The 25412-nt window shown below is 46.9% G+C and overlaps 1 protein-coding gene across 1 annotated transcript in view; it reads left to right on the top strand.

Annotated features, from left to right (window-relative positions):
* LOC118378947 (UPF0606 protein KIAA1549L-like) overlaps positions 1 to 25098 on the top strand; it is a 127596-nt gene extending 102498 nt beyond the window's left edge. The window contains exons 11-13 of the mRNA XM_052517254.1: positions 9992 to 10155; positions 10546 to 10584; positions 24892 to 25098. Coding sequence (XP_052373214.1) covers positions 9992 to 10155; positions 10546 to 10584; positions 24892 to 25098 — 410 coding nt within the window. The remainder of the gene's footprint in view (positions 1 to 9991; positions 10156 to 10545; positions 10585 to 24891) is intronic.
* Positions 25099 to 25412: the final 314 nt, after the last annotated feature.

Genomic DNA, 25412 nt, shown 5'->3' with positions numbered 1-25412 from the left:
GTAGGGCATAATGAAAGGAGAGGATGGAGGACAGTATGAGATGTGTCTGTAGAGGTAGGGCATAATGAAAGGAGAGGATGGAGGAAGTGAGGACAGTATGAGATGTGTCTGTAGAGGTAGGGCATAATGAAAGGAGAGGATGGAGGACAGTATGAGATGTGTCTGTAGAGGTAGGGCATAATGAAGGGAGAGGATGGAGGAAGTGAGGACACTATGAGATGTGTCTGTAGAGGTAGGGCATAATGAAAGGAGAGGATGGAGGACAGTATGAGATGTGTCTGTAGAGGTAGGGCATAATGAAAGGAGAGGATGGAGGACAGTATGAGATGTGTCTGTAGAGGTAGGGCATAATGAAAGGAGAGGATGGATCTCTGAGAGGGAGGACAGTATATGAGATGTGTCTGTAGAGGTAGGGCATAATGAAAGGAGAGGATGGAGGAAGTGAGGACAGTATGAGATGTGTCTGTAGAGGTAGGGCATAATGAAAGGAGAGGATGGAGGACAGTATGAGATGTGTCTGTAGAGGTAGGGCATAATGAAAGGAGAGGATGGAGGAAGTGAGGACAGTATGAGATGTGTCTGTAGAGGTAGGGCATAATGAAAGGAGAGGATGGAGGACAGTATGAGATGTGTCTGTAGAGGTAGGGCATAATGAAAGGAGAGGATGGAGGACAGTATGAGATGTGTCTGTAGAGGTAGGGCATAATGAAAGGAGAGGATGGAGGACAGTATGAGATGTGTCTGTAGAGGTAGGGCATAATGAAAGGAGAGGATGGAGGACAGTATGAGATGTGTCTGTAGAGGTAGGGCATAATGAAGGGAGAGGATGGAGGACAGTATGAGATGTGTCTGTAGAGGTAGGGCATAATGAAGGGAGAGGATGGAGGACAGTATGAGATGTGTCTGTAGAGGTAGGGCATAATGAAAGGAGAGGATGGAGGACAGTATGAGATGTGTCTGTAGATACTATCTCTGTAGAGTAGGGCATAATGAAAGGAGAGGATGGATGGAGGGACAGTATGAGATGTGTCTGTAGAGGTAGGGCATAATGAAAGGAGAGGATGGAGGACAGTATGAGATGTGTCTGTAGAGGTAGGGCATAATGAAAGGAGAGGATGGAGGACAGTATGAGATGTGTCTGTAGAGGTAGGGCATAATGAAAGGAGAGGATGGAGGACAGTATGAGATGTGTCTGTAGAGGTAGGGCATAATGAAGGGAGAGGATGGAGGAAGTGAGGACAGTATGAGATGTGTCTGTAGAGGTAGGGCATAATGAAAGGAGAGGATGGAGGACAGTATGAGATGTGTCTGTAGAGGTAGGGCATAATGAAGGGAGAGGATGGAGGACAGTATGAGATGTGTCTGTAGAGGTAGGGCATAATGAAAGGAGAGGATGGAGGACAGTATGAGATGTGTCTGTAGAGGTAGGGCATAATGAAGGGAGAGGATGGAGGACAGTATGAGATGTGTCTGTAGAGGTACAACATAATGAAAGGAGAGGATGGAGGAAGTGAGGACACTATGAGATGTGTCTGTAGAGGTAGGGCATAATGAAGGGAGAGGATGGAGGACAGTATGAGATGTGTCTGTAGAGGTAGGGCATAATGAAAGGAGAGGATGGAGGACAGTATGAGATGTGTCTGTAGAGGTAGGGCATAATGAAAGGAGAGGATGGAGGACAGTATGAGATGTGTCTGTAGAGGTAGGGCATAATGAAAGGAGAGGATGGAGGACAGTATGAGATGTGTCTGTAGAGGTAGGGCATAATGAAAGGAGAGGATGGAGGACAGTATGAGATGTGTCTGTAGAGGTAGGGCATAATGAAAGGAGAGGATGGAGGACAGTATGAGATGTGTCTGTAGAGGTAGGGCATAATGAAGGGAGAGGATGGAGGACAGTATGAGATGTGTCTGTAGAGGTAGGGCATAATGAAAGGAGAGGATGGAGGACAGTATGAGATGTGTCTGTAGAGGTAGGGCATAATGAAAGGAGAGGATGGAGGACAGTATGAGATGTGTCTGTAGAGGTAGGGCATAATGAAAGGAGAGGATGGAGGACAGTATGAGATGTGTCTGTAGAGGTAGGGCATAATGAAAGGAGAGATGGAGGACAGTATGAGGACAGTATGAGATGTGTCTGTAGAGATGTAGGCATAATGAAAGGAGAGGATGGAGGAAGATGTGTCTGTAGGACAGGGCATAATGAAAGATGGAGGACAGTGTCTGTAGAGGTAGGGCATAATGAAAGGAGAGGATGGAGGACACTATGAGATGTGTCTGTAGAGGTAGGGCATAATGAAGGGAGAGGATGGATGAGGACAGTATGAGATGTGACAGTATGGAGATGAGATGTCTGTAGAGGTAGGGCATAATGAAAGGAGAGGATGGAGGACAGTATGAGATGTGTCTGTAGAGGTAGGGCATAATGAAAGGAGGATGGAGGAGACAGTATGAGATGTGTCTGTAGAGGTAGGGCATAATGAAAGGAGAGGATGGAGGACAGTATGAGATGTGTCTGTAGAGGTAGGGCATAATGAAAGGAGAGGATGGAGGACAGTATGAGATGTGTCTGTAGAGGTAGGGCATAATGAAATGGAGAGGATGGAGGAAGGATGGAGGACAGTATGAGATGTGTCTGTAGAGGTAGGGCATAATGAAAGGAGAGGATGGAGGACAGTATGAGATGTGTCTGTAGAGTAGGGCATAATGAAAGGAGGATGGAGGACAGTGGAGGACAGTATGAGATGTGTCTGTAGAGGTAGGGCATAATGAAAGGAGAGGATGGAGGACAGTATGAGATGTGTCTGTAGAGGTAGGGCATAATGAAAGGAGAGGATGGAGGACAGTATGAGATGTGTCTGTAGAGGTAGGGCATAATGAAAGGAGAGGATGGAGGACAGTATGAGATGTGTCTGTAGAGGTAGGGCATAATGAAAGGAGGAGGATGGAGGACAGTATGAGATGGTCTGGAGGAGGGCATAATGAAAGGAGAGATGGAGGACAGTATGAGATGTGTCTGTAGAGGTAGGGCATAATGAAAGGAGAGGATGGAGGACAGTATGAGATGTGTCTGTAGAGGTAGGGCATAATGAAAGGAGAGGATGGAGGACAGTATGAGATGTGTCTGTAGAGGTAGGGCATAATGAAAGGAGATGGATGGAGGACAGTATGAGATGTGTCTGTAGAGGTAGGGCATAATGAAAGGAGAGGATGGAGGACAGTATGAGATGTGTCTGTAGAGGTAGGGCATAATGAAAGGAGAGGATGGAGGACAGTATGAGATGTGTCTGTAGAGGTAGGGCATAATGAAAGGAGAGGATGGAGGAAGGAGGACAGTATGAGATGTGTCTGTAGAGGTAGGGCATAATGAAAGGAGAGGATGGAGGACAGTATGAGATGTGTCTGTAGAGGTAGGGCATAATGAAAGGAGAGGATGGAGGACAGTATGAGATGTGTCTGTAGAGGTAGGGCATAATGAAAGGAGAGGATGGAGGACAGTATGAGATGTGTCTGTAGAGGTAGGGCATAATGAAAGGAGAGGATGGAGGACAGTATGAGATGTGTCTGTAGAGGTAGGGCATAATGAAAGGAGAGGATGGAGGACAGAGATGTGTCTGTAGGACACTATGAGATGTGTCTGTAGAGGTAGGGGCATAATGAAAGGAGAGGATGGAGGACAGTATGAGATGTGTCTGTAGAGGTAGGGCATAATGAAAGGAGAGGATGGAGGACAGTATGAGATGTGTCTGTAGAGGTAGGGCATAATGAAAGGAGAGGATGGAGGACAGTATGAGATGTGTCTGTAGAGGTAGGGCATAATGAAAGGAGAGGATGGAGGACAGTATGAGATGTGTCTGTAGAGGTAGGGCATAATGAAAGGAGAGGATGGAGGACAGTATGAGATGTGTCTGTAGAGGTAGGGCATAATGAAAGGAGAGGATGGAGGACAGTATGAGATGTGTCTGTAGAGGTAGGGCATAATGAAAGGAGAGGATGGAGGACAGTATGAGATGTGTCTGTAGAGGTAGGGCATAATGAAAGGAGAGGATGGAGGACAGTATGAGATGTGTCTGTAGAGGTAGGGCATAATGAAAGGAGAGGATGGAGGACAGTATGAGATGTGTCTGTAGAGGTAGGGCATAATGAAAGGAGAGGATGGAGGACAGTATGAGATGTGTCTGTAGAGGTAGGGCATAATGAAAGGAGAGGATGGAGGACAGTATGAGATGTGTCTGTAGAGGTAGGGCATAATGAAAGGAGAGGATGGAGGACAGTATGAGATGTGTCTGTAGAGGTAGGGCATAATGAAAGGAGAGGATGGAGGACAGTATGAGATGTGTCTGTAGAGGTAGGGCATAATGAAAGGAGAGGATGGAGGACAGTATGAGATGTGTCTGTAGAGGTAGGGCATAATGAAAGGAGAGGATGGAGGACAGTATGAGATGTGTCTGTAGAGGTAGGGCATAATGAAAGGAGAGGATGGAGGACAGTATGAGATGTGTCTGTAGAGGTAGGGCATAATGAAAGGAGAGGATGGAGGACAGTATGAGATGTGTCTGTAGAGGTAGGGCATAATGAAAGGAGGGATGGAGGACAGTATGAGATGTGTCTGTAGAGGTAGGGCATAATGAAAGGAGAGGATGGAGGACAGTATGAGATGTGTCTGTAGGTAGGGCATAATGGCATAATGAAAGGAAAGGAGGATGGAGGACAGTATGAGATGTGTCTGTAGAGGTAGGGCATAATGAAAGGAGAGGATGGAGGACAGTATGAGATGTGTCTGTAGAGGTAGGGCATAATGAAAGGAGAGGATGGAGGAGATGTGTCAGTATGAGATGGAGGACAGTATGTCTCTGTAGAGGTAGGGCATAATGAAAGGAGAGGATGGAGGACAGTATGAGATGTGTCTGTAGAGGTAGGGCATAATGAAAGGAGAGGATGGAGGACAGTATGAGATGTGTCTGTAGAGGTAGGGCATAATGAAAGGAGAGGATGGAGGACAGTATGAGATGTGTCTGTAGAGGTAGGGCATAATGAAAGGAGAGGATGGAGGACAGTATGAGATGTGTCTGTAGAGGTAGGGCATAATGAAAGGAGAGGATGGAGGACAGTATGAGATGTGTCTGTAGAGGTAGGGCATAATGAAAGGAGGGATGGAGGACAGTATGAGATGTGTCTGTAGAGGTAGGGCATAATGAAAGGAGAGGATGGAGGACAGTATGAGATGTGTCTGTAGAGGTAGGGCATAATGAAAGGAGAGGATGGAGGACAGTATGAGATGTGTCTGTAGAGGTAGGGCATAATGAAAGGAGGGATGGAGGACAGTATGAGATGTGTCTGTAGAGGTAGGGCATAATGAAAGGAGAGGATGGAGGGCTGTAGAGGTAATAATGAAAGGAGAGGATGGAGGACAGTATGAGATGTGTCTGTAGAGGTAGGGCATAATGAAAGGAGAGGATGGAGGACAGTATGAGATGTGTCTGTAGAGGTAGGGCATAATGAAAGGAGAGGATGGAGGACAGTATGAGATGTGTCTGTAGAGGTAGGGCATAATGAAAGGAGAGGATGGAGGACAGTATGAGATGTGTCTGTAGAGGTAGGGCATAATGAAAGGAGAGGATGGAGGACAGTATGAGATGTGTCTGTAGAGGTAGGGCATAATGAAAGGAGAGGATGGAGGACAGTATGAGATGTGTCTGTAGAGGTAGGGCATAATGAAAGGAGAGGATGGAGGACAGTATGAGATGTGTCTGTAGAGGTAGGGCATAATGAAAGGAGAGGATGGAGGACAGTATGAGATGTGTCTGTAGAGGTAGGGCATAATGAAAGGAGAGGATGGAGGACAGTATGAGATGTGTCTGTAGAGGTAGGGCATAATGAAAGGAGAGGATGGAGGACAGTATGAGATGTGTCTGTAGAGGTAGGGCATAATGAAAGGAGAGGATGGAGGACAGTATGAGATGTGTCTGTAGAGGTAGGGCATAATGAAAGGAGAGGATGGAGGACAGTATGAGATGTGTCTGTAGAGGTAGGGCATAATGAAAGGAGAGGATGGAGGACAGTATGAGATGTGTCTGTAGAGGTAGGGCATAATGAAAGGAGAGGATGGAGGACAGTATGAGATGTGTCTGTAGAGGTAGGGCATAATGAAAGGAGAGGATGGAGGACAGTATGAGATGTGTCTGTAGAGGTAGGGCATAATGAAAGGAGAGGATGGAGGACAGTATGAGATGTGTCTGTAGAGGTAGGGCATAATGAAAGGAGAGGATGGAGGACAGTATGAGATGTGTCTGTAGAGGTAGGGCATAATGAAAGGAGAGGATGGAGGACAGTATGAGATGTGTCTGTAGAGGTAGGGCATAATGAAAGGAGAGGATGGAGGACAGTATGAGATGTGTCTGTAGAGGTAGGGCATAATGAAAGGAGAGGATGGAGGACAGTATGAGATGTGTCTGTAGAGGTAGGGCATAATGAAAGGAGAGGATGGAGGACAGTATGAGATGTGTCTGTAGAGGTAGGGCATAATGAAAGGAGAGGATGGAGGACAGTATGAGATGTGTCTGTAGAGGTAGGGCATAATGAAAGGAGAGGATGGAGGACAGTATGAGATGTGTCTGTAGAGGTAGGGCATAATGAAAGGAGAGGATGGAGGACAGTATGAGATGTGTCTGTAGAGGTAGGGCATAATGAAAGGAGAGGATGGAGGACAGTATGAGATGTGTCTGTAGAGGTAGGGCATAATGAAAGGAGAGGATGGAGGACAGTATGAGATGTGTCTGTAGAGGTAGGGCATAATGAAAGGAGAGGATGGAGGACAGTATGAGATGTGTCTGTAGAGGTAGGGCATAATGAAAGGAGAGGATGGAGGACAGTATGAGATGTGTCTGTAGAGGTAGGGCATAATGAAAGGAGAGGATGGAGGACAGTATGAGATGTGTCTGTAGAGGTAGGGCATAATGAAAGGAGAGGATGGAGGACAGTATGAGATGTGTCTGTAGAGGTAGGGCATAATGAAAGGAGAGGATGGAGGACAGTATGAGATGTGTCTGTAGAGGTAGGGCATAATGAAAGGAGAGGATGGAGGACAGTATGAGATGTGTCTGTAGAGGTAGGGCATAATGAAAGGAGAGGATGGAGGACAGTATGAGATGTGTCTGTAGAGGTAGGGCATAATGAAAGGAGAGGATGGAGGACAGTATGAGATGTGTCTGTAGAGGTAGGGCATAATGAAAGGAGAGGATGGAGGACAGTATGAGATGTGTCTGTAGAGGTAGGGCATAATGAAAGGAGAGGATGGAGGACAGTATGAGATGTGTCTGTAGAGGTAGGGCATAATGAAAGGAGAGGATGGAGGACAGTATGAGATGTGTCTGTAGAGGTAGGGCATAATGAAAGGAGAGGATGGAGGACAGTATGAGATGTGTCTGTAGAGGTAGGGCATAATGAAAGGAGAGGATGGAGGACAGTATGAGATGTGTCTGTAGAGGTAGGGCATAATGAAAGGAGAGGATGGAGGACAGTATGAGATGTGTCTGTAGAGGTAGGGCATAATGAAAGGAGAGGATGGAGGACAGTATGAGATGTGTCTGTAGAGGTAGGGCATAATGAAAGGAGAGGATGGAGGACAGTATGAGATGTGTCTGTAGAGGTAGGGCATAATGAAAGGAGAGGATGGAGGACAGTATGAGATGTGTCTGTAGAGGTAGGGCATAATGAAAGGAGAGGATGGAGGACAGTATGAGATGTGTCTGTAGAGGTAGGGCATAATGAAAGGAGAGGATGGAGGACAGTATGAGATGTGTCTGTAGAGGTAGGGCATAATGAAAGGAGAGGATGGAGGACAGTATGAGATGTGTCTGTAGAGGTAGGGCATAATGAAAGGAGAGGATGGAGGACAGTATGAGATGTGTCTGTAGAGGTAGGGCATAATGAAAGGAGAGGATGGAGGACAGTATGAGATGTGTCTGTAGAGGTAGGGCATAATGAAAGGAGAGGATGGAGGACAGTATGAGATGTGTCTGTAGAGGTAGGGCATAATGAAAGGAGAGGATGGAGGACAGTATGAGATGTGTCTGTAGAGGTAGGGCATAATGAAAGGAGAGGATGGAGGACAGTATGAGATGTGTCTGTAGAGGTAGGGCATAATGAAAGGAGAGGATGGAGGACAGTATGAGATGTGTCTGTAGAGGTAGGGCATAATGAAAGGAGAGGATGGAGGACAGTATGAGATGTGTCTGAGAGACAATGAAAGGAGAGGATGGAGGACAGTATGAGATGTGTCTGTAGAGGTAGGGCATAATGAAAGGAGAGGATGGAGGACAGTATGAGATGTGTCTGTAGAGGTAGGGCATAATGAAAGGAGAGGATGGAGGACAGTATGAGATGTGTCTGTAGAGGTAGGGCATAATGAAAGGAGAGGATGGAGGACAGTATGAGATGTGTCTGTAGAGGTAGGGCATAATGAAAGGAGAGGATGGAGGACAGTATGAGATGTGTCTGTAGAGGTAGGGCATAATGAAAGGAGAGGATGGAGGACAGTATGAGATGTGTCTGTAGAGGTAGGGCATAATGAAAGGAGAGGATGGAGGACAGTATAATGAAAGATGTGTCTGTAGAGGTAGAGGCATAATGAAAGGAGAGGATGGAGGACAGTATGAGATGTGTCTGTAGAGGTAGGGCATAATGAAAGGAGAGGATGGAGGACAGTATGAGATGTGTCTGTAGAGGTAGGGCATAATGAAAGGAGAGGATGGAGGACAGTATGAGATGTGTCTGTAGTATGAAAGGAGAGGATGATGTGTCTGTAGAGGTAGGGCATAATGAAAGGAGAGGATGGAGGACAGTATGAGATGTGTCTGTAGAGGTAGGGCATAATGAAAGGAGAGGATGGAGGACAGTATGAGATGTGTCTGTAGAGGTAGGGCATAATGAAAGGAGAGGATGGAGGACAGTATGAGATGTGTCTGTAGAGGTAGGGCATAATGAAAGGAGAGGATGGAGGACAGTATGAGATGTGTCTGTAGAGGTAGGGCATAATGAAAGGAGAGGATGGAGGACAGTATGAGATGTGTCTGTAGAGGTAGGGCATAATGAAAGGAGAGGATGGAGGACAGGACATGAGATGTGTCTGTAGAGGTAGGGCATAATGAAAGGAGAGGATGGAGGACAGTATGAGATGTGTCTGTAGAGGTAGGGCATAATGAAAGGAGAGGATGGAGGACAGTATGAGATGTGTCTGTAGAGGTAGGGCATAATGAAAGGAGAGGATGGAGGACAGTATGAGATGTGTCTGTAGAGGTAGGGCATAATGAAAGGAGAGGATGGAGGACAGTATGAGATGTGTCTGTAGAGGTAGGGCATAATGAAAGGAGAGGATGGAGGACAGTATGAGATGTGTCTGTAGAGGTAGGGCATAATGAAAGGAGAGGATGGAGGACAGTATGAGATGTGTCTGTAGAGGTAGGGCATAATGAAAGGAGAGGATGGAGGACAGTATGAGATGTGTCTGTAGAGGTAGGGCATAATGAAAGGAGAGGATGGAGGACAGTATGAGATGTGTCTGTAGAGGTAGGGCATAATGAAAGGAGAGGATGGAGGACAGTATGAGATGTGTCTGTAGAGGTAGGGCATAATGAAAGGAGAGGATGGAGGACAGTATGAGATGTGTCTGTAGAGGTAGGGCATAATGAAAGGAGAGGATGGAGGACACTATGAGATGTGTCTGTAGAGGTAGGGCATAATGAAAGGAGAGGATGGACTACTGCTGTGCTGTTGATTGATGTGTTCATCAATATCATCAGTGAGGAACATTTCTCACTGCAGACACATTTACCTCAGTAAAACATATCTACTGGTACTGTGTGTTCTATCATTGATGATTACATGATGACAATTCTTATACACAGCACAACAATAGGAGTGAATATGTTGTGTGTGCGTGTGTGTGTTGATCCGTTCTCTCACAAAGTGTTCCTGTGTGTTTCCCCTTTCAGCTGTGGTGAAGAATCCTCCAAACAATCTGTGGATCATCGCAGCGGTGCTGGCCCCTATCGCCGTGGTAACGCTCATCATCATCATCATCACCGCCGTGCTCTGCCGGAAGAACAAGAGCGACTTCAAAGCCGACGCCATGGGCAACCTTAACCCCCGTGTCAAGGTGGTCAGAGAGACACACACACACACACACACACACACACACACACACACACACACACACACACACACACACACACACACACACACACACACACACACACACACACACACACCAGGTAGAGGTAAATCCAGATGAAAACTGGAGACACACTGCAAATTTTTTTTATTGTTTTGAGTTGTTTTCTATTACCCAAAAAATCAAGCCTTTTGTAGGTTGAAATAAGCAGAATGATCTGTCAGTGCAGTGAGATGATTCATCTTGGTAAGACTGCAGGTAAAGCCTATTTTTGCAGTGCATGTTTTCAGCCTACAGTCAAACTGTCAGACGGGAGACGGGAGGAGGAAATGGATGATGACGCGTATCTTTGACACGGTTTCTCTTGTTTTTCAGACGTCATATCGGAGGGATGTTACAGGATATTACCACCAGGTATCTACCTTGTTTCTCTCTGGTGTCTGTCCTTGTTTCTCTATGGTGTCTGTCCTTGTTTCTCTCTGGTGTCTGTCCTTGTTTCTCTCTGGTGCCTGTCCTTGTTTCTCTATGGTGTCTGTCCTTGTTTCTCTCTGGTGTCTGTCCTTGTTTCTCTATGGTGTCTGTCCTTGTTTCTCTCTGGTGTCTGTCCTTGTTTCTCTCTGGTGCCTGGTGTCTCCTTGTTTCTCTATGGTGTCTGTCCTTGTTTCTCTCTGGTGTCTGTCCTTGTTTCTCTCTGGTGTCTGTCCTTGTTTCTCTCTGGTGTCTGTCCTTGTTTCTCTCTGGTGTCTGTCCTTGTTTCTCTCTGGTGTCTGTCCTTGTTTCTCTATGGTGTCTGTCCTTGTTTCTCTCTGGTGTCTGTCCTTGTTTCTCTCTGGTGTCTGTCCTTGTTTCTCTCTGGTGTCTGTCCTTGTTTCTCTCTGGTGTCTGTCCTTGTTTCTCTCTGGTGTCTGTCCTTGTTTCTCTCTGGTGTCTGTCCTTGTTTCTCTCTGGTGTCTGTCCTTGTTTCTCTCTGGTGTCTGTCCTTGTTTCTCTCTGGTGTCTGTCCTTGTTTCTCTCTGGTGTCTGTCCTTGTTTCTCTCTGGTGTCTGTCCTTGTTTCTCTCTGGTGTCTGTCCTTGTTTCTCTATGGTGTCTGTCCTTGTTTCTCTCTGGTGTCTGTCCTTGTTTCTCTATGGGTCTGTCCTTGTTTCTCTCTGGTGTCTGTCCTTGTTTCTCTCTGGTGTCTGTCCTTGTTTCTCTGGTGTCTGTCCTTGTTTCTCTCTGGTGTCTGTCCTTGTTTCTCTCTGGTGTCTGTCCTTGTTTCTCTCTGGTGTCTGTCCTTGTTTCTCTCTGGTGTCTGTCCTTGTTTCTCTCTGGTGCCTGTCCTTGTTTCTCTCTGGTGTGTCTGTCCTTGTTTCTCTGGTGTCTGTCCTTGTTTCTCTCTGGTGTCTGTCCTTGTTTCTCTATGGTGTCTGTCCTTGTTTCTCTCTGGTGTCTGTCCTTGTTTCTCTCTGGTGCCTGTCCTTGTTTCTCTATGGTGTCTGTCCTTGTTTCTCTCTGGTGTCTGTCCTTGTTTCTCTCTGGTGTCTGTCCTTGTTTCTCTCTGGTGTCTGTCCTTGTTTCTCTCTGGTGTCTGTCCTTGTTTCTCTCTGGTGTCTGTCCTTGTTTCTCTATGGTGTCTGTCCTTGTTTCTCTGGTGTCTGTCCTTGTTTCTCTCTGGTGTCTGTCCTTGTTTCTCTATGGTGTCTGTCCTTGTTTCTCTCTGGTGTCTGTCCTTGTTTCTCTCTGGTGTCTGTCCTTGTTTCTCTCTGGTGTCTGTCCTTGTTTCTCTCTGGTGTCTGTCCTTGTTTCTCTCTGGTGTCTGTCCTTGTTTCTCTCTGGTGTCTGTCCTTGTTTCTCTCTGGTGTCTGTCCTTGTTTCTCTCTGGTGTCTGTCCTTGTTTCTCTCTGGTGTCTGTCCTTGTTTCTCTCTGGTGTCTGTCCTTGTTTCTCTCTGGTGTCTGTCCTTGTTTCTCTCTGGTGTCTGTCCTTGTTTCTCTCTGGTGTCTGTCCTTGTTTCTCTGGTGTCTGTCCTTGTTTCTCTGGTGTCTGTCCTTGTTTCTCTATGGTGTCTGTCCTTGTTTCTCTCTGGTGTCTGTCCTTGTTTCTCTCTGGTGTCTGTCCTTGTTTCTCTCTGGTGTCTGTCCTTGTTTCTCTCTGGTGTCTGTCCTTGTTTCTCTCTGGTGTCTGTCCTTGTTTCTCTCTGGTGTCTGTCCTTGTTTCTCTCTGGTGTCTGTCCTTGTTTCTCTCTGGTGTCTGTCCTTGTTTCTCTCTGGTGTCTGTCCTTGTTTCTCTCTGGTGCCTGTCCTTGTTTCTCTCTGGTGTCTGTCCTTGTTTCTCTCTGGTGTCTGTCCTTGTTTCTCTCTGGTGCCTGTCCTTGTTTCTCTCTGGTGCCTGTCCTTGTTTCTCTCTGGTGTCTGTCCTTGTTTCTCTCTGGTGTCTGTCCTTGTTTCTCTCTGGTGTCTGTCCTTGTTTCTCTCTGGTGTCTGTCCTTGTTTCTCTCTGGTGTCTGTCCTTGTTTCTCTCTGGTGTCTGTCCTTGTTTCTCTCTGGTGTCTGTCCTTGTTTCTCTCTGGTGTCTGTCCTTGTTTCTCTCTGGTGTCTGTCCTTGTTTCTCTCTGGTGTCTGTCCTTGTTTCTCTCTGGTGTCTGTCCTTGTTTCTCTCTGGTGTCTGTCCTTGTTTCTCTCTGGTGTCTGTCCTTGTTTCTCTCTGGTGTCTGTCCTTGTTTCTCTCTGGTGTCTGTCCTTGTTTCTCTCTGGTGTCTGTCCTTGTTTCTCTCTGGTGTCTGTCCTTGTTTCTCTCTGGTGTCTGTCCTTGTTTCTCTCTGGTGTCTGTCCTTGTTTCTCTCTGGTGTCTGTCCTTGTTTCTCTCTGGTGTCTGTCCTTGTTTCTCTCTGGTGTCTGTCCTTGTTTCTCTCTGGTGCCTGTCCTTGTTTCTCTCTGGTGTCTGTCCTTGTTTCTCTCTGGTGTCTGTCCTTGTTTCTCTCTGGTGTCTGTCCTTGTTTCTCTCTGGTGTCTGTCCTTGTTTCTCTCTGGTGTCTGTCCTTGTCTCTCTGGTGCCTGTCCTTGTTTCTCTATGGTGTCTGTCCTTGTTTCTCTCTGGTGTCTGTCCTTGTTTCTCTCTGGTGTCTGTCCTTGTTTCTCTCTGGTGTCTGTCCTTGTTTCTCTCTGGTGTCTGTCCTTGTTTCTCTCTGGTGTCTGTCCTTGTTTCTCTCTGGTGTCTGTCCTTGTTTCTCTCTGGTGTCTGTCCTTGTTTCTCTGGTGTCTGTCCTTGTTTCTCTCTGGTGTCTGTCCTTGTTTCTCTCTGGTGCTGTCCTTGTTTCTCTCTGGTGTGTCTGTCCTTGTTTCTCTCTGGTGTCTGTCCTTGTTTCTCTATGGTGTCTGTCCTTGTTTCTCTCTGGTGTCTGTCCTTGTTTCTCTCTGGTGCCTGTCCTTGTTTCTCTCTGGTGTCTGTCCTTGTTTCTCTCTGGTGTCTGTCCTTGTTTCTCTATGGTGTCTGTCCTTGTTTCTCTCTGGTGCCTGTCCTTGTTTCTCTCTGGTGTCTGTCCTTGTTTCTCTCTGGTGTCTGTCCTTGTTTCTCTCTGGTGCCTGTCCTTGTTTCTCTCTGGTGTCTGTCCTTGTTTCTCTCTGGTGCCTGTCCTTGTTTCTCTCTGGTGCCTGTCCTTGTTTCTCTCTGGTGTCTGTCCTTGTTTCTCTCTGGTGTCTGTCCTTGTTTCTCTCTGGTGTCTGTCCTTGTTTCTCTCTGGTGTCTGTCCTTGTTTCTCTCTGGTGTCTGTCCTTGTTTCTCTCTGGTGTCTGTCCTTGTTTCTCTCTGGTGTCTGTCCTTGTTTCTCTCTGGTGCCTGTCCTTGTTTCTCTCTGGTGTCTGTCCTTGTTTCCTTGTGTCCTTGTTTCTCTCTGGTGCCTGTCCTGTTTCTCTCTGGTGTTGTCCTTGTTGTCTCTCTCTGGTGTCTGTCCTTGTTTCTCTCTGGTGTCTGTCCTTGTTTCTCTCTGGTGCCTGTCCTTGTTTCTCTCTGGTGTCCTGTCCTTGTTTCTCTCTGGTGTCTGTCCTTGTTTCTCTCTGGTGTCTGTCCTTGTTTCTCTCTGGTGTCTGTCCTTGTTTCTCTCTGGTGTCTGTCCTTGTTTCTCTCTGGTGTCTGTCCTTGTGTCTGTCCTTGTTTCTCTCTGGTGTCTGTCCTTGTTTCTCTCTGGTGTCTGTCCTGTTTCTCTCTGGTGTCTGTCCTTGTTTCTCTCTGGTGTCTGTCCTTGTTTCTCTCTGGTGCCTGTCCTTGTTTCTCTCTGGTGTCTGTCCTTGTTTCTCTCTGGTGTCTGTCCTTGTTTCTCTCTGGTGTCTGTCCTTGTTTCTCTCTGGTGTCTGTCCTTGTTTCTCTCTGGTGTCTGTCCTTGTTTCTCTCTGGTGTCTGTCCTTGTTTCTCTCTGGTGTCTGTCCTTGTTTCTCTCTGGTGCCTGTCCTTGTTTCTCTCTGGTGTCTGTCCTTGTTTCTCTCTGGTGTCTGTCCTTGTTTCTCTCTGGTGCCTGTCCTTGTTTCTCTCTGGTGCCTGTCCTTGTTTCTCTCTGGTGTCTGTCCTTGTTTCTCTCTGGTGTCTGTCCTTGTTTCTCTCTGGTGCCTGTCCTTGTTTCTCTCTGGTGCCTGTCCTTGTTTCTCTCTGGTGCCTGTCCTTGTTTCTCTCTGGTGCCTGTCCTTGTTTCTCTCTGGTGTCTGTCCTTGTTGTGAGCTGTGTGTGTCACAGGTTGGTGACACCTTAATTGGGGAGGACGGGCTCATGGTAATGACTGGAGAGAAATAAGTAGAATGGTATGAATTGCATCAAACACATGGTCTGATGCCTTTCCATTGGCTTCAGCCATTATAATGAGCCGTCCTCCACTGGTGTGTCTACTAGAGGAGTGCAGGGCAATGGGGTGTTTGACTGGCATATGAAATAGGGATACGGATATGCTGCAGTTGAAATAAAGTTTGAATAGTCACTATTACATTTGATGGGTATGTTTGTTTAGGTGACTGTGTGTGTGTATTATGGTTGGGTGGTATCCAGATGTTCATATCTTTATACCATCCTTCTCTCATCCCGGGATTTACAGTATTATCAACTTAGTACACATGGTGGTGCCAGAAAGAATTGGGCATCATTTACCAGAATGCTAACAAATTATCACAAGTAATAGCGAATTTCCATGGAGACTGCAAGCTAAATATGCTAACGAGTGAAAAAATCTAATTGCTAAAACAGGCAATCCAGCACATAAAGTTATACATATATAGGTTGGAGCTGCCAAATGTCAAGCGAATGTGAACGAGAGACATTGTGCAAATGAACAGTTTTGACACATGCTTGTCTGAAGGAAGAACAGTACTGGCTCTGGAGCAGCATGTGTACACGCTGTGTCTGTGTGGAGTCTGGAGTCGCTAAGGCAACGGGCCTGCCTGGTAAGCTTGGAGAAGAGGGTGGAGCAGCATGTGTACACGCTGTGTCTGTGTGGAGTCTGGAGTCGCTAGGGAAACGGGCCTGCCTGGTAAGCTTGGAGAAGAGGGTGGAGCAGCATGTGTACACACTGTGTCTGTGTGGAGTCTGGAGTCGCTAAGGCAACGGGCCTGCCTGGTAAGCTTGGAGAAGAGGGTGGAGCAGCATGTGTACACGCTGTGTCTGTGTGGAGTCTGGAGTCGCTAGGGCAACGGGCCTGCCTGGTAAGCTTGGAGAAGAGGGTGGAGCAGCATGTGTACACGCTGTGTCTGTGTGGAGTCTGGAGTCGCTAGGGCAACGGGCCTGCCTGGTAAGCTTGGAGAAGAGTTTGGAGCAGCATGTGTACACGCTGTGTCTGTGTGGAGTCTGGAGTCGCTAGGGCAACGGGCCTGCCTGGTAAGCTTGGAGAAGAGGGTGTAGCAGCATGTGTACACGCTGTGTCTGTGTGGAGTCTGGAGTCGCTAGGGCAACGGGCCTGCCTGGTAAGCTTGGAGAAGAGGGTGGAGGAGCAGATAGTCCGAGAACAGAGAGGAGAAAAAACGTAAGGAAATCAAGATCGGGCTTTGACTTCTCAAACATCTAAATCTAACACAATATGATGCCCCCTCGCCTTATTAATTCAGCCACTTACTTAGATAACTAGCAAGACCTCAAATTTAGGGGTCTCGTTAACTGAGAATTTTGTGTTTTTCACGCAGGAAAAAAATATAAAATGCATAAGAAATATCTTGCTGTGTTTTGTAAACACAGATGTAAAATGCTTCTTCTTATCATTTCTGCTTGACAGACATTCTATCAGCAGACAGCGCTCTGATTTTTTTTAAATGTTAGCTTATTTGCTTTTGTGACTGCCAGCCAAATAGAGTTGCATGACTGCCAGCCAAAAACAAAAATTGACAAAAATTATTTTGTCATCTGATGAAAATGAATATATTTTCTGACTAACTAATTTATAATCTTTATCTCCTGTCATATTGACTGCAGGTATTTACTGAAAAAGTAGCTACAAATATAAAAATGTATTGAAAAATAAATTAAAAGAAGTAGTTTCAACGGTATTGACGGTATTGAAAAACCATCCCATGGCTATTGCCAAATCCCTCGGGATACGGTATATACGGTATACCGCCCAAACCTAGTGTGTAGGCTACTGTGTGAGTAAGGGAGATGAGAGACCGCAACCAACCTAGCTGACTCAGTCTGTAGTAGACTGAAAGCTGTGTGTATGCATGTGAATGCGTGTGCGTGCGTGTGTGTGTGTATGCATGTGTGTGCTTTGAAATGAGCTCTTGGTGCATATTGCTGGAACAAGGTCAGATGTTCTCATCTTAATTGGGTAAAAATAGGCTAGTCGAGACACTAATGATTCTCCTGGCTCAGTACACAGTATCCTACCTATACCATTACACCTGACTCCCTTCTATATGTCGAATAATGTATGTACTCTCATTGTTAACCTTCTAGACCTCATTTGTCTTTAAGAAGCAGACACACACGTGCAAACACACGCACACACCCCTGTTCTGACCTAGTTTACCCCTGTATGTCATTCGCTATTGTTTGTATCAGTTTTGCATTACAGATCAGTTAGTTCACCATTACAGGAATACAATAACCAATCACCAATGTTCATTTTCTATGCAAAGACATGGTCCATATTTTATTATAATAATAGAAAGATAATATTAATACGATGAGTAAATCCACTCTGAGTAATAATAACTTAGTTATATACATGGGGCACCAGTACTGACTACGAGATAATTGACGTAGATATGTACATATAGGTAGGGATAATGACTAGGCATCAGGATAGATAATTAACTGTAACAACAGTGTATTGTTTACCTTTATTTAACCAGGCAAGTCAGTTAAGAACAAATTCGAACGGCCTAGGAACAGTGGGTTAACTGCCTGTTCAGGGGCAGAACGACAGATTTGTACCTTGTCAGCTCGGGGATTTGAACTTGCAACCTTTCGGTTACTAGTCCAACGCTCTAACCACTAGGCTACCCTGCCGCCCCATGTATGTGATATTTACATTTTAGTCATTTAGCAGACGCTCTTATCTAGATGAGTTAAAAGAGTTTAACTATTTATCAGTCTTATGGCTTGGGGGTAGAAGCTGTTCAGGGTCCTGTTGGTTCCGGATGTGGTGCATTGGTACCGCCTGCCATGCAGTAGCCCAGGGAACAGTCTATGACTTGGGTATCTGGAGTCTTTGACCATTTTTAGGGCTTTCCTCTGACAATGCCTGGTATAGGGGTCCTGTAGTGCCTTGTGGTCAGATGCCAAGCAGTTGTCATACCAAGCGGTGATGCAGCCAGTCAAGATGCTCTCAATGGTGCAGCTGTAGAACCTTTTGAGGAGCTGAGGGCCCAGACCAAATCTTTTCAGCCCCCTGAGAGGCATTGTCGTGTGCTCTTCACAATTGTGTTGGTGTGTGTGGACCATGATAATTCCTTCGTGATGTGGACACCAAGGAACTTGAAGCTCTCGAACCTGCTCCACTCAGCCCTATCAATGTGGATGGGGGCGTGCTCAGACCTCTGTTTCCTGTAGCCCAGATCAGCTCCTTTGTCTTGCTGGTGTTAAGGGAGAGGTTGTTGTCCTGGCACCACACTGCCAGGTCTCTGACCTCCTCCCTATAGGCTGTCTCATCGTTGTCGGTGGTATCCAATGACGGTATTGGAGTCATGCTTGGCCTCGAAGACGTGGGTGAACAGGGAGTATAGGAGTGGACTAAGCACGCACCCCTGAGTGGCCCCGGTGTTGAGGGTCAGCGTGGCGGATGTGTTGTTGCCTACCCTGTTTAATCCCAGGGTCCTTAGCTTAGTAATGATCTTGGAGTCAATGAACAGCATTCTCATGTACAGTAGGTTCTCCTTTAGTCCAGGTTGGAAAGGGCAGTGTGGATTGCAATAGAGGTTGCATCATCTGTGGATATGTGGCGGTATGTGAATTGGAGTGGATCCAGGCTGTTTGGGATAAAGGTGTTGATTTGAGCCATGACAAGCCATTCAAAGCATTTCATGGCTACAGATGTGACTGCTATGAAAGTCATTTCGTCAGATTACCTTGGCGTTCTTGGGCACAGGGACACATGGTGTTTACATTTTTAAATGTACATTTTAATTTAACTAGGAAAGTCAGTTATGAACAAAAACACCGGCCAAAACCGAACAACGCTGGGCAAATTGTGCGCCGCCCTATGGGACTCCCAATCACGGCCAGTTGTGATACAGCCTGGATTCGAACCAGGGTGTCTATAGTGAAGCCTCAAGCAATGAGATGCAGTGCCTTATCCCGCTGCACCACTCGGGAGACCTTGAAATATTTAGCATTACAGACGGGGTCAGGGAGAGGTTGAAAATGTCAGTGAATATCACACTGTCGTCCGGAACAGTTGGTGCTCTCATGCATGGTTCAGTGTTGCTAGCCTCGAAGCCAGTATAGAAGGTATTTAGCTCGTCTGGTAGGATCGCATCACTGGACAGCTCACGGCTGGGTTTCCCTTTGTAATCCATGCTAGCCCTTCCACATCTGACAAGCGACAGAGCCAATTTAGTAGGATTCGATCTTGGTCCTGTATTGACGCTTTGCCTGTTTGATGGTTCGTCGGAGGGCATGCGGGAACTTTCTTTAAGGGTGGATTAGTGTCCCGCTCTTTTAAAGCGACAGGTCTAGCCTTTAGCTCAGTGCAGATATTTCCTGTAATCCATGGCTTCTGATTGGAATGTGGGGACGATGTCATCTATGCCCTTATTAATGAAGCCGGTGACTGATGTGGTTAGCTCCTCAATGCCATCGGATGAATCCCGGAACATATTCTAGTCTATGCTGGTGAAACAGTCCTGTAGTTTAGCATGTGTGTGTGTTCGTGCAGTAGCCTATCCACCATCAGTGGACCAACGATAGAAGCTCCATTATGTTTACCAAAGGGAGATCCCTCTGCATGTCTGTCCACCTTTCACTATCTCTGTTTGTTTCTGTCTATCCACCATCACTGGACCAACGATAGAAGCTCCATTATGTTTACCAAAGGGAGATCCCTCTGCATGTCTGTGTCCACCTTTCACTCTCTCTGTTTGTTTCTGTCTATCCACCATCAGTGGACCAACGATAGAAGCTCCATTATGTTTACCAAAGGGAGATCCCTCTGCCTGTCTGTGTCCACCTTTCACTCTCTCTGTTTGTTTCTGTCTATCCACCATCACTGGACCAACGATAGAAGCTCCATTATGTTTACCAAAGGGAGATCCCTCTGCCTGTCTGTGTCCACCTTTCACTCTCTCTGTTTGTTTCTGTCTTTGCACCATCAGTGGATCAATGATAGATGCTCCATTATGTTTACCAAAGGGAGATCCCTCTGCCTGTCTGTGTCCACCTTTCACTATCTCTGTTTGATTCTGTCTTTGCACCATCAGCCAGTCTGTACAGTATATTGAGGTGGATGTTATTGAGGCAGACACTAAAATATGCTGGGGACCCTGAGGAGTGAACCCATGGGGTTAAACCTGGTTCTTGCTGTGTTGGAGCAGTCCAGTTGTCAATATGAGGGATGGACAAATACCTTGGGAATTTGCATTCTACCACACTTTTTTTAAGTACATCACTTGGGGAAAAAAATAATTGAATAGTGATGCTGTGAATATCACCTCTCAGGGATACTGTCATGCTGTGTGACTGCAGATGTAGCACTTTCCCTCTATATCCCTCTGAGAACCACTCCTCTGACAGCCCTGGAGCCAGCACTTCCTCTATATCCCTCTGAGAACCACTCCTCTGACAGCCCTGGAGCCAGCACTTTCCCTCTATATCCCTCTGAGAACCACTCCTCTGACAGCCCTGGAGCCAGCACTTTCCCTCTATATCCCTCTGAGAACCACTCCTCTGACAGCCCTGGAGCCAGCACTTCCTCTATATCCCTCTGAGAACCACTCCTCTGACAGCCCTGGAGCCAGCACTTTCCCTCTATATCCCTCTGAGAACCACTCCTCTGACAGCCCTGGAGCCAGAACTTTCCCTCTATATCCCTCTGAGAACCACTCCTCTGACAGCCCTGGAGCCAGCACTTCCTCTATATCCCTCTGAGAACCACTCCTCTGACAGCCCTGGAGCCAGCACTTCCTCTATATCCCTCTGAGAACCACTCCTCTGACAGCCCTGGAGCCAGCACTTTGACTCTATATCCCTCTGAGAACCACTCCTCTGACAGCCCTGGAGCCAGCACTTTGACTCTATATCCCTCTGAGAACCACTCCTCTGACAGCCCTGGAGCCAGCACTTTGACTCTATATCCCTCTGAGAACCACTCCTCTGACAGCCCTGGAGCCAGCACTTTCCCTCTATATCCCTCTGAGAACCACTCCTCTGACAGCCCTGGAGCCAGCACTTTCCCTCTATATCCCTCTGAGAACCACTCCTCTGACAGCCCTGGAGCCAGCACTTCCTCTATATCCCTCTGAGAACCACTCCTCTGACAGCCCTGGAGCCAGCACTTTGACTCTATATCCCTCTGAGAACCACTCCTCTGACAGCCCTGGAGCCAGCACTTTGCCTATATCCCTCTGAGAACCACTTCTGACAGCCCTGGAGCCAGCTATATCCCTCTGAGAACCACTCCTCTGACAGCCCTGGAGCCAGCACTTTGACTCTATATCCCTCTGAGAACCACTCCTCTGACAGCCCTGGAGCCAGCACTTTCCCTCTATATCCCTCTGAGAACCACTCCTCTGACAGCCCTGGAGCCAGCACTTTCCCTCTATATCCCTCTGAGAACCACTCCTCTGACAGCCCTGGAGCCAGCACTTTCCCTCTATATCCCTCTGAGAACCACTCCTCTGACAGCCCTGGAGCCAGCACTTCCTCTTTATCCCTCTGAGAACCACTCCTTGACAGCCCTGGAGCCAGCCCTTTCCCTCTATATCCCTCTGAGAACCACTCCTCTGACAGCCCTGGAGCCAGCACTTCCTCTATATCCCTCTGAGAACCACTCCTCTGACAGCCCTGGAGCCAGCACTTCCTCTATATCCCTCTGAGAACCACTCCTCTGACAGCCCTGGAGCCAGCACTTCCTCTATATCCCTCTGAGAACCACTCCTCTGACAGCCCTGGAGCCAGCACTTCCTCTATATCCCTCTGAGAACCACTCCTCTGACAGTCCATGCAGCCAGCACTTCCTCTATATCCCTCTGAGAACCACTCCTCTGACAGCCCTGGAGCCAGCACTTCCTCTATATCCCTCTGAGAACCACTCCTCTGACAGCCCTGGAGCCAGCACTTCCTCTATATCCCTCTGAGAACCACTCCTCTGACAGTCCATGCAGCCAGCACTTTTAGTCTGTGTGAAAACTTCACCACCATCCACACCTCTGTGTGTGTGTGTGTGTGTGTGTGTGTGTGTGTGTGTGTGTGTGTGTGTGTGTGTGTGTGTGTGTGTGTGTGTGTGTGTGTGTGTGTGTGTGTGTGTGTGTGTGTGTGTGTGTGTTTAAGCCTTTTATATAAACCACCCCACTGTGTCTCTCTCCTCTTCTGTCTGGAGTCTGACTACATTAGAATAGTCTTTGAATCTCATATTTTTATTGCCCACTGTGATTCATTTATTAGACATTAGAAGGAGAGAAAGTGAGATCAAATAAGTCTTCATAAAATCTATGTGTATGGAGTTCAAGACACAGGATAGTACATGAACTAGAGTTCTGAAAAGTCATTTAGGCATTTTGGTTTTCGGTCTGAATGTGTGTGTCTGTCTGACTGCCTGTATGTCTCTTTAAATGTGTGTATCAATCAATCAAATGTATTTATATAGCCCTTCTTACATCAGCTGATGTCACAAAGTGCTGTACCGAAACCCAGCCTAAAACCCCAAAACAGCAAGCAATGCAGGTGTAGAAGCAGGGTGGCTAGGAAAAACTCCCTAGAAAGGTCAGAACCTAGGAAGAAACCAAGAGAGGGACCAGGCTATGAGGGGTGGCCAGTCCTGTTCTAGCTGTGCTGGGTGGGGATTATAACAGAACATGGCCAAGATGTTCAAATGTTCATAGATGACCAACAGGGTCAAATAATAATAATTACAGTGGTTGTAGAGGGTGCATCAGGTCAGCACCTCAGGAGTCAATGTCAGTTGGCTTTTCATAGCCGATCATTCAGAGTATCTCTACCGCTCCTGCTGTCTCTAGAGAGATGAAAACAGCAGGTCTGGGACAGGTAGCACGTCCGGTGAACAGATCAGGGTTCCATAGCCGCAGGCAGAACAGTTGAAACTGGAGCAGCAGCATGACCAGGTGAACTGGGGAAAGCAAGGAGTCATCAGGCCAGGTAGTCCTGAGGCATGGTCCTAGGGCTCAGGTCCTCAGAGAGAAAGATAGAAAGAGAGAAAGGAAGAAAGAAAAAGAGAGAGAGAATTAGAGAGAGCATACTTAAATTCACACAGGACACCGGATAAGACAAGGGAAATACTCCAGATATAACAGACTGACCCTAGCCCCCTGACACACAAACTATTGCAGCATAAATAATGGAGGCTGAGACAGGAGAGGAGACACCATGGCCCCGCCTGACAATACCCTTGGACAGGGCCAAACAGGCAAGATATAGCCCCACCCACTGCCCAAGCACAGCCCCCACACCACTAGAGGGATATCGTCAACCACCAACTTACCATCCTGAGACAAGAATGAGTATAGCCCACGAAGATCTCCCCCACTGCACAAACCCAAGGGGGGGCGCCAACCCAGACAGGAAGATCACGTTAGTGACTCAGCCCACTCAAGTGACTCAACCCTCCTAGGGACGGCATGGAAGAGCCCCAGTAAGCCAGTGACTCAACCCCTGTAATAGGGTTAGAGGCAGAGAATCCCAGTGGAAAGAGGGGAACCGGCCAGGCAGAGACAGCAAGGGCGGTTCGTTGCTCCAGAGCCTTTCCATTCACCTTCACACTCCTGGGCCAGACTACTCTCAATCATAGGACCTACTGAAGAGATGAGTCTTCAATAAAGACTTAAAGGTTGAGACCGAGTCTGTGTCTCTCACATGTATAGGCAGACCATTCCATAAAAATTGAGCTCTAGGAGAAAGCCCTGTCTCCAGCTGTTTGCTTAGAAATTCTAGGGACAGTAAGGAGGCCTGCGTCTTGTGATCATAGCGTACGTGTAGGTATGTACAGCAGGACCAAATCGAAAAGATGGGTAGGAGCAAGCCCATGTAATGCTTTGTAGGTTAGCAGTAAAACCTTGAAATCAGCCCTTGCCTTAACATGAAGCCAGTGTAGGGAGGCTAGCACTGGAGTAATATGATCACATTTTTTGGTTCTAGTCAGAATTCTAGCAGCCGTGCTTAGCACTAACTGAAGTTTATTTAGTGCTTTATCCAGGTAGCCGGAAAGTAGAGCATTGCAGTAGTTTAACCTAGAAGTGACAAAAGCATGGATTACTTTTTCTGCATCCTTTTTGGACAGACAGTTTCTGATTTTTGCAATGTTACGTAGATGGAAAAAAGCTGTCCTTGAAATATGTTCGTCAAACTAGAGATCAGGGTCCAGAGTAACACTGAGGTCCTTCAGTTTTATTTGAGAAGACTGTACAACCATCAAGATGAATTGTCAGATTCAACAGAAGATCTCTTTCTTGGGACCTAGAACAAGCATCTCTGTTTTGTTCAAGTTTAAAAGTAGACAATTTGCCGCCATCCACTTCCTTATGTCTGAAACACAGGCTTCCAGGGAGGGTAATTTTGGGGCTTCACCATGTTTCATCGAAATGTACAGCTGTGTGTCGTCTGCATAGCAGTGAAAGTTAACATTATGTTTCCGAATGACATCACTTAAAGGTAAAATATATAGTGAAAACAATAGTGGTCAGAAAATGGAGCCTTGAGGAACACTGAAATGTACAGTTGATTTGAGGACAAACCATTCATAGAGACAAACTAAAATCTTCCCGACAGATAAGATCTAAACCAGGCCAGAACTTGTCCGTGTAGACCAATTTGGGTTTGCAATCTCTCCAAAAGAATGTGCTGATCGATGGTATCAAAAGCAGCACTAAGGTCTGGGAGCACGAGGACAGATGCAGAGCCTTGGTCTGACGCCATTAAAAGGTCATTTACCACCTTCACAAGTTTAGTATGTCTCTTTAAATGTGCGTTTGTCTCTGTCTGTGTATACATAATATGCTGACCATGTGTGTGCGCGTGTGTGCCATTTAGATGGCCATTGAGATGGAAAGCTTGCATCCATCAGTCACCTGTTTCCACTCATCTCTCTCCCCCCTTTGTCCTCCCTACAGCCTGTCCAGGGGTTTGACTATGCCAAGCAGCACCTGGGCCGCGTGCAGGGTGGGGAGGGAGAGACCCTCCCCGTGACCCAGGACACCCTGGTGCTGCCCCTGCCCATCCGGGAAGCCCCCCTCTCCCTCTCCCTGGAGAAGGCCCTGCACCAGGACGGCACCGCCAACAAGAAGACCCTCAACTCGGACATACGCAAGAGGTACTAAAGTCACATACACACCTCACATGGCCATACAGAGGGTGTCATAGGAATATATCTACAGTTTAAACTACTTGTTTTGTGTTGAGCCAATCAGATGTGATGTTATTGAGCTGGATAAGCCTATTGTGCTCCTGCAGAGGAGAGAGGATGTGACTGGCTAGTAGCTGAGCTCCATTCACGTCAGACTATTGTTATTCAGTTAAATATAGAGAGGGGAGATATTTCAGGAATACATTTACTCTAGTATTCTTGTCTTGAAGCGCTTTCCTAAGATCCGTTGACCTCAGATTATTATCAGTTGAATCACAGCAATTTATT

Source organism: Oncorhynchus keta, unplaced genomic scaffold, assembly GCF_023373465.1.
Source record: "Oncorhynchus keta strain PuntledgeMale-10-30-2019 unplaced genomic scaffold, Oket_V2 Un_scaffold_6322_pilon_pilon, whole genome shotgun sequence".
NCBI lineage: Eukaryota > Metazoa > Chordata > Actinopteri > Salmoniformes > Salmonidae > Oncorhynchus > Oncorhynchus keta.
The sequence above is the reverse complement of the archived record's forward strand: the minus strand, read 5'-3'. Positions and strand labels throughout refer to the sequence as shown.